The sequence below is a fragment of the Bos javanicus genome, chromosome 3 (genome assembly GCF_032452875.1).
Source record: "Bos javanicus breed banteng chromosome 3, ARS-OSU_banteng_1.0, whole genome shotgun sequence".
Taxonomy (NCBI): Eukaryota; Metazoa; Chordata; class Mammalia; order Artiodactyla; family Bovidae; genus Bos; species Bos javanicus.
This window is the reverse complement of record NC_083870.1, coordinates 9521946-9531446: the sequence shown is the minus strand read 5'-3', so window position 1 is coordinate 9531446 and position 9501 is coordinate 9521946. Positions and strand designations below refer to the sequence as shown.

General features: G+C 43.0%; 1 protein-coding gene across 2 annotated transcripts in view; it reads right to left on the bottom strand.

The window, feature by feature from the left end:
- Positions 1-4374: 4374 nt before the first annotated feature.
- COPA (COPI coat complex subunit alpha) overlaps positions 4375-9501 on the bottom strand; it is a 43930-nt gene continuing 38803 nt past the window's right edge. For both annotated transcript variants that reach the window (XM_061401509.1, XM_061401519.1), the window contains exons 25-33: positions 9387-9496; positions 8500-8577; positions 8265-8333; positions 7612-7748; positions 7194-7380; positions 6994-7104; positions 6295-6456; positions 5200-5394; positions 4375-4943 (exon numbers count right to left, since the gene is read on the bottom strand). In XM_061401509.1, the coding sequence (XP_061257493.1) occupies positions 4884-4943; positions 5200-5394; positions 6295-6456; positions 6994-7104; positions 7194-7380; positions 7612-7748; positions 8265-8333; positions 8500-8577; positions 9387-9496 (1109 nt within the window). In that variant the 3' untranslated portion in view covers positions 4375-4883. The remainder of the gene's footprint in view (positions 4944-5199; positions 5395-6294; positions 6457-6993; positions 7105-7193; positions 7381-7611; positions 7749-8264; positions 8334-8499; positions 8578-9386; positions 9497-9501) is intronic.

Genomic DNA, 9501 nt, shown 5'->3' with positions numbered 1-9501 from the left:
AAAGCCTTTGACTCTGTGGTTCACAACAAACTGTGGAAAATTCTTCAAGAGATGAGAATACCAGACCACCTGATCTGCCTCCTGAGAAATCTGTATGCAGGTCAAGAAGCAACAGTTAGAACAGGACATGGAACAACAGACTGGTTCCAAATCGGGAAAGGAATCCACCAAAGCTATATATTGTCACCCTGCTTATTTAACGTATATGCAAAGTACATCATGAGAAATGCTGGGCTGGATGAAACACAAGCTGGAAACAAGATTGCCGGAAGAAATATCAATAACCTCAGGCATGCAGATGACACCACCCTTATGGCAGAAAGTGAAGAAGAACTAAAGAGCCTCTTGATGAAAGTGAAAGAGGAGAGTGAAAAAGTTGGCTTAAAACTCAATATTCAGAAAGCTAAGATAATGCATCTGATCCCATCACTTCATGGCAAATAGATGGGAAACAATGGAAACAGTGAGAGAATTTATTTTCTTGGGCTCCAGGATCATTGCAGATGGTGACTGCAGCCATGAAATTAAAAGACACTTGCTCCTTGGAAGAAAAGCTATGACCAACCTAGACAGCATTTTAAAAAGCAGAGACATTACTTTACCACAAAGTTCTATCTAGTCAAAGCTATGGTTTTCCCAGTAGTCATGTATGGATATGAAAGTTGGAGTATAAAGAAAGCTGAGCATTGAAGAATTGATGCTTTTGAACTGTGGTGTTGGAGAAGACTCTTGAGAGTCCCTTGGACTGCAAGGAGATCCAACCAGTCCATTCTAAAGGAGATCAGTCCTGGGTATTCATTGGAAGGACTGATACTGAAGCTGAAACTCCAATACTTTTGCCACCTGATAGAAAGAACTGACTCCTTGGAAAAGACCCTGATGCTGGGAAAGATTGAAGGCAGGGGGAAGAGGGGACGACAGAGGATGACATAGTTGGATGCATCACCGACTCAATGGACATGAGTTTGAGCAAGCTTCTGGAGTTGGTGATGGACAGGGAAGCCTGGTGTGCTGCAGTCCATGGGGTCACAAAGAGTTGGACATGACTGAGTGACTGAAGTGAACTTCCCTGACTTATAGCCTTTTCTCTACACAGAAGTGAATCATGTGTAGTTGGGGGAGACTCAGATAAAGACAACTCCAGACATCCCTTCCCTTCTCTGGAATTGTTCTATTTAGATCTGCCAGAATGCATCAACTGCCTTAGACAAACCTACTTTACCACTTAGAGGGCATCTGCTGTTGTTCAAAATCCTATGTGGGGCACCATGGAGGACAGAGAGATAAATCAGGACCAGCCCTTGCTGTTAAGGTAGTTGTCTGGGCATTAGGCTGGAGGTGGGTATAGACATAGACACAGCAAGTATGGCCAAGGTCATTGTCTTATAAGAATTCAGGATAAAGTATCATAAAGTTTAAAAGGGAGAAACCACATCTAAATGAAAAAAGTCACTTCCTGACTTTCATCCTTAGCTTCCTAAACACACTTGAGTACTATGTCAAGCACCAGATTAGGTACTTACTCTTTCCTTGACATATAAGGCACATACTTTTAAAGTCATACTTGTGCAAAACCTGCTGTGATCGTCCAAGCACACGTACTGTAACTTGGGAAAAACACTCTGAACTAGAAGTCAGAAGACCTAAATGCTAGTCTCAACTCTGTTATTAAATTGCTTTGCTCAAAACCTTTCTCCACTCTAGGACTCTATTACAAATATGATTAAAAAAAACAAAACAAAACAAAACATGAAAGCTGAAACTCTAAGGTTGTTTTCACATCTAAACTTCTGTAATCCAATTCTTCCCTGATTAATCTCTTTCTCCCCAATAGCTGTAACATCTATTCCAGGTTAACTCCAAACTGCTTACATGTGTCTCTCTAATACAACTGTAGTTACAACAAGCACATGTTACAGGTATTTCTATTGGCTTCACATTAATATAGTACTATAAGTATGCTAATAAGGAAAGTATCAGATAGTAATTGAATGGAGTTGAAAATAGGCATGGTTGTTCTATTTCTTAAACTCGCTTTACCATTTTTTATGAATTTGTTTACTGGTTGCACGGGGTCTTTGTTGGTGTATGCACTTTAGTTATGGAGACAGGGGGCTGCGCTTCAGTTGCGGTGCATGGCTTCCCGTTGTGGAGCGCACGCTCTAGGTGTGCAGGTTCAATAGTTGTGGTGCATGGGCTTAATTGTTCCATGGCATGTGCAGTCTTCCCAGACCAGGGATTGATCCCATGTCTCCTTCATTGGCAGGTGGATTCCTATCCACTGTACCACCAGGGAAGTCCATTAAACTTGCTTTACTACTGAAACGCCTAACACCTCATCTCAGTATTTACTCATCTCCTACCTTTCATGTATAGTGAACATTGCTGCAAGAGTATTTTACAGCCTTTTCTTTGTATCACTCTCTTGATTAAGGACATTTTTGGTTCTCCACTGTTTATTCAGTTCAGTTCAGTTCAGTCGCTCAGTCATGTCCAACTCTTTGCATCCTCGTGAACTACAGCACGCCAGGCCTCCCTGTCCATCACCAACTCCCAGAGTTCACCCAAACTCATGTCCATTGAGTCGGTGATGCCATCCAGCCATCTCATCCTCTGTCGTCCCCTTCTCCTCCTGCCCGCAATCCCTCCCAGCATCAGGGTCTTTTTCAGTGAGTTAACTCTTCGCATCAGGTGGCCAAAGTGTTGGAATTTCAGCTTCAGCATCAGTCCTTCCAATGAACACCCAGGACTGATCTCCTTTAGGATGGACTAGTTGGATCTCCTTGCAGTCCAATAGACTCTCCAGAGTCTTCTCTAATACCACAGTTCAAAAGCATCAATTCTTCGGCATTCAGCTTTCTTCACAGTCCAACTCTCACATCCATACATGACCACTGGAAAAACTATAGCCTTAACTAGATGGACCTTTGTTGGCAAAGCAATCAGAACACTGCTGCAAGAATATTTTACAGCCTTTTCTTTGTATTACTCTCTTGATTAAGGACATTTTTGGTTCTCCACTGTTTATTAATCAGCTTCAAATTCTTGTCTGGTATTCAATTACTTCACATTTATCCATTTTGTTTCCCAGTTGGTGATGGACAGGGAGGCCTGGCGTGCTGCAGTCCATGGGGTGGCAAAGAGTCGGACACGACTAAGCTGAACTAAGATTATGTAAGCTTCATGAGGATTGTCCACTTTTTTCATATCCCTTAGTTCATTATGTTTATATTGATATGCAAAACTAATTTTATAATTTAAGTTTTAAACTTAAAAAAGTTTTACCAAAATAATCAACTTGCCTAGGTTACAGTAAGAATGTTTATAACTGTTATGAAATTAGTATGCAAATTTTTTGAAAAGGCAGACTTATTTTGGGGATACTATGTTTAAGAAGGTATCTTTTTAAAAAAAATTTTAAAATATGAGATCTTAGTTCCCCAACTAGGGACTGAACCTGTGCCTCATAGAGTGGAAGTACAGTCTTAACCACTGGACCAAGGAAGTACCAAGAAAGCATCTTTTAAAGCTAAAAAGATACACAGGCCTGCATTCTTTGATGTAGGAATCACACAATTCTAGGAGTTTATCATCCAGGCTCACTTTCCCCACCTGTACAATGTATGTTCACGATATTCATTGCACCACTGTTTATAATAGTCAAATATCAATCAATAAGTATATCCATCAATAAAAAGGCAACTTAAAATCCTTAAGTAGTATGCTTCCATTTAGATACAAATAGGGGGATAGGGAAGAACACATTGACATCTGCTTGTATATACATTTTAAAAAAAACCTCTGGCAGGATTTAAGGAAGCTAACAATGGCAGTTACCTGTTTTGGGGAAGGTGATAGGAACTGGGTGGCTGAGGGAAAGCAGAGGAGGAAGACATCACTGAATAGCTTTCTAAATTTATTGATTTGTGAACTAAATGTACTGTTTATTGAAAACATGAATTTGAAATGACAGTACATATTTTCATCAAAGGTGCATTATATCACACTACCAAATTAATCTTATTACATGACAAGCAAAATATGTTGTACTATATAGAGTGTATTACTAATTAGCAATAGATGGAAGGTTACAGTCAACAATGGAATAGGGAACTACTTGCTTTCTACCATTCTCACAGCAGTTTACTTTAAAAAAATCAATGGGTATTTACTACCTTTGTAATTAAAAATAATTATTGAAGGAAAGATATCTGCTTGGATGGGGCAGCTACATGAAGTAAGGAGGAATGTGAGAGTGTCCAGGAAACAAATGACAAACCACAAAACTCTCATAAAAATCTATTTTATTTCGTGTGAGAAACAAAATACAAGAACAATCTTTGGAAAGAATAAATCAACAAAAAGTGATATGCATTTCTGGGAAAACACACAGTTTCTTCTCAGACTTTAAGTTTCTAGGCACAGAGAGGCTATATCTGCCTAGGAGTTTAAATGCCCAAGGAAAATGGGGATGGCTAAGAGCTTGGTATGACTGAGTTAAAGATGCTATCTTATTTATTACATCTCATTCCTTTCTAACAAAAGGTACACATGGGGTGGAAAGGGAAAGGATAAATATTGAAGGAATTTACTATTTAAATGTTCATCACAAATGTTCTTTGAAAGATCTAGGCTGGAAAGGCAAGGCTAAGTGTGACCACAACTATAAGTCACCTTGAGAAGACGAGAGGTTCTCAGAGGCGACAACAACAACAAAGTCAGGTTTAGACTTGATTAGCCATACAAGAAGAGAAAAGGACATTAGATTTTAAGGCAGGGAGAACTAAACACCAACACGAAGAGTAGTTAAGGAAGAAAGGGCTAGAAGAATATAAAGACTCTGCAGGAAACATGGTGTTTCACCCTACACACAGAAAGGGGCCTCAGCGAAACTGCAGAGGGCTGATCCTCAAACCGATCACGTCTTTGCCAATCTCTGTCACCTGTGGAAGAAGAAAAAAGATTAGGGGTTTTTGAGGGTGAGAAGCCTAGAGAGTCTACTCCCTGCCCTCCTAGTGAGCACAGGAGAGTGCTTTGTTATGGTTACTGATTGGTAAGGAGTGGTGGGGAGAAGTTCTACCTTTCTCCAATGTCATTACCTTAAGGTGTGAGGCGGGAATACAGGAAACAAAAGGACCAACATGCCTTCTTTCCCCTTCCCTCAATACTCTAGATTCATTTCTCAAGGACAGTACTTACCGTGGTGACCTTGCAGATCTGACCCTTAAACTCAGGGGAATAGCAGGCCCCACTGAGCGGACATTTCTCCACTGGCTTTCCACGGTAGATGGGCCGATAAGATGCAGCACAGATGTCGAAAGGGTTGTGCATGTCATAATTGAGCTGATAGGCATCTGTGGGGTTTTTCTCACAGGCAGACAGGATTTTGCGGGTCTAAGGGAGGGAAGGAATGTTTTATTTAAAAGGACTGAAAACTGCACACCACAACTCAAATGACCTCAACACCATGGTTTAGCAGTTTCTTTGATGCAAGAAGCAATTGTACTGAGTGAATACAGAATATGTCCTCCGCACAGGTCATATGAAGGAATAATAACTGCCATTCATATTGTATCAGGGTTTTTCCTTTTCTATCCCAAAGTGGCCCTATGGAACTAGACCCATAGTGAAGTGAAGTGAAAGTCGCTCAGTCATGTCCAACTCTGCGACCCCATGGACTATACAGTCCATGGAATTCTCCAGGCCAGAATACTGGAGTAGGTAGCCTTTCCCTTCTCCAGGGGATCTTCCCAATCCAGCGATCGAACCCAGGTTTCCCGCACTGCAGGTGGATTCTTTTACCAGCTGAGCCACAGGGGAAGGCCAACTAGACCCATACTTCTCCACGAAGTCTGAGAATTGTCAGGGTTAGCCAGGAAAGGGTTAATACTGGCTTTCACTGCCCAAATAAAAAAGCTTTCAGAAAGCACAAGTAATGGGACATGTATATATATGGAGGTAACTGGTGTTGGTAAGGAGAAACCTTGAACTTAAGGACAGTGCGGGGCTGACTTTCAGCTACAGAGGAGCTATTTGATGTCACAGGTCACATTCTCACAGTGGAGCAATGTCTGAGTAAGGTATTTGCTTAGTTTCCAGGAGTAAAAGGGGGTCCTCATGCCATACAGAGGTCCTCATCCTCTGTATGTAAACAGAGGATGGCATCTTGTTGGCTCTTTTGTTGAATGCTGTAATACAACACTTTGTTTCTGAGACAAGAACCTTGGTCTTCGACCCCCTCCATGTAAGAGGAGATCCAGTTCTCCTATGCTCACTGAAGGAGTTCCCATATACCTGTTGAGCCACCTCCGGCTTGGGCCCGAGTTCCAACAGGCGCCGAGCAAAGGCGGCAGCAGTCCTGAAGTTCTTGAGCTTGAAGAAGAGGTTGAGGGCTGTACGCAACACCAGGATCATGTGCACTGGCTGCAGGTTTGAGTGGGTGAAATAGGCTGCCATCTGGTGGACAGAAGGAGGAACATGTCAGGCTGATGCTAAAGCTAGGCTAGATCATTTATAAGTTGTTGCACATGCATTAAAAACACAACAAAACAACCAAATAAAAACCGGACTGGCTATAAAACAGGGAAAGCTTCTGCCTCCTAGTTATAGAGAACTTATGGGATGAGGAAGAAAGGTGGAGAAATACATTCTATTGTCACAGAAACAGGCCCAAATTTCTCTTACTCCCCATATTGAGACCTAAAGAATTCAGACTCCATAGAGGCTTCCCAGGTGGCACTAGCAGTAAAGAACCCACCTGCCAGGGCAGGAGAGGTAAGAGACCCTGGTTCGATCCCTGGGTAGGGAAGATCCCCTGGAGATGGAAATGGCAACCCACTCCAGTATTCTTGCCTGGAGAATCCCATGGACAGAGGAGCCTGGCGGGCTACAGTCCAGAGGGTCGCAAAGAGTCGGACACAACTGAAGTGACTTACTATTTATTCATTCAGAGGGTATAAGGGAGGATGCCTCTGTACTGCTCAGAGGTCTTACCTCACAGATGCGCTTCTGCTGTTCTAGAGTTTCCTTGGGCAGTTTCTTCCTTTCTGTCTCCATGGACAAACCCACAATGTACTCACGGCAAATGGTGATAAGCTGCTGAGCCTGGAGAGAGGGGACAAAAGAAGGTCACGGTACAGATGCACGACTGGGGGGGTGCCTAGCACTGTGACAAGCAGCTAGACTGCTCTCACCTCTGCAATCTCTTGTTTATTGTCTACAACAAGAAGTGGCACGCTGAGTAAAATGGACCGGAATTTTTCCACAGCCTCCTCAAACTTGCCAACTGTGGTGAGCTGGTAGCACAGCTGCAACCGTTGGATGAGGTCATTAAGCTTCAGGCCCACAGCTGGTACACCGTTCTTCAGCCCTGCATCCTTCCTGAAAGAGAAAAGTAGAAAGAAGACAGGATGATTAGGAGCCCACCTCAACCTAACTTCTTCTGGAAACATGATCACAACAGCCTACAGTGAAAAAAGCCAGGGAAAAGTGGCAAGTCAAAGATCTTTTCCTACTAGGAAACATCAGCTCTGGGACAATGCTGATATTCCCTGAGGCTACCATCTGAAATATCTACCACAAGCTGGAACAGAGAGAAGCAAGGGGCCTTACCAATTGCGATTAGGATAGCCATACATGGAGGGCAGGCAGGGCAGAGCCTGATAAGTGGTGCGGCCTCGGGCATAGGTCTGCAGGAACAGTTGCTTGTAGGGGCCAAACTGGGTTACCCCTACTTGGTCGTGAAGGAGCTGGAATACAAGAGGAAGAAAACATAAGGATCTGAGCTCTGCTACTTAAAAACTAGTTGACCATGGGCAAGGTATTTAAGTTCTCTCTACTTGGTTCCTCATCAATAAATTATATTTAATTATAGGACCTACTTCATTAAATAATACCCATAAAGCATTCATGATAGTGACTGGCAAACAGTCAACATTAGATGTTAGTGGTTGCTGCAGCTGTTGGTATTGTTATTGCTACCACAGCACATGGCTTAGTGTTCAAAACATACACCTGTTCATGAAGGGGTGAAGGGGTGCTGACTTCATTGATGTGAGCCAGAAAGCAGGCTATAAACCAGTGGAAAATGGCTGGAAGAATCCTCTTTAAGAGATTACTAAGCCGTACTGAAAGCAGATGAGAGGTGATACATATACACCTCTGCCCTTGTGGGTATAATAATTTCCATCTGGTTAAGATGAGTCAGCCATCCCCCTGGGACCCCAGGCACATTCGGTGAAGGCCAAGGTAACTTTAAGACTCACTCGCATGGCTGTTTCAAAAGAGCCGGCCAGGATGTGATCAACTGGAAGCTGAGAGTTATTACACCAGATCTAACAAGGAACAGAAAACCCAAGACAAGTGAACTTTTGCTCTTTCTCTTCCCAACAATCCTACTCTATATCTGTAACAGAAGAGTGTCAATATTCTTTACACATGTAATCAAGTATAGCCACCTCACAAACATTTACCCCTCCAGAGCTGTATTTCTCTGCTTACCTGAGTTGGGCTGGTTCCCTTGGTTGGGGGCACAAAGAACCCATCCTCAGCTCCCCCAGCTGCCCCAGGGGGTATATCCTAGGGGAAAAAGAGAAATGAGTCATTTTTTAAGGCATTCAAGCAATTTGTCCTGATCAGTTCAGTTCAGTCGCACAGTAGCATCCAACTCTTTGCGATCCCATGGACTGTAGCACGCCAGGCCTCCCTGTCCATCACCAACTCCCTGTCTACTCAAACTCATGCCCAATGAGTCGGTGATGCCATCCAACGATCTCATCCTCTGTCGTCCCCTTCTCCTCCCACCTTCAATCTTTTCCCAGCATCAGGGTCTTTTCCAATGAGTCAGCTCTTTGCATCAGGTGGCCAAAGTATTGGAGTTTCAGCTTCAGCATCATTCCTTCCAATGAATACTCAGGACTGATTTCCTTTAGAATGGACTGGTTGGATCTCCTTGCAGTCCAACGGACTCTCAAGAGTCTTCTCCACCACCACAGTTCAAAAGCATCAATTCTTCAATTGATGCTTCAAAAGCATCAATTTGTCCTGATAAATCTAAACAAAACTATCTTATTCCCAGCCTCTGCTGGTGAGGGGTGGTGGTTGTGGAAGATGATTCTCAAAATAGTAGAAATTTCAGTAGTTGTAACAAAAGCTATATACCAAAAGTTCCAATTCAAACAAAAAAGCTTGCTGCCTTTTCATAAGCTGCCACTGTACAACCCTAGTTATGTTCTTCTATCTTTCAAGTGGGAGATAAAGAGCAGATTAGGAGGATCTAGATCTCCGCCCTTTTGGGGTCCTTAGGACAGGGGTCGGGGGGTGACAAGGCTGCTGACCTCCACAGGGGTAAATGGAGAGAACCATACAAGGGTGAGAATTCCACTTACCAGCTCAGGAGGAAGCTCCAGATCTTCTTCCACATCCCAGCCACCTCCTTCTTCTTGTCCCTTGCCAAGAGCATCATCCCCCAAACCTTCTGTAGCCTCTACAAACCCATCTGTA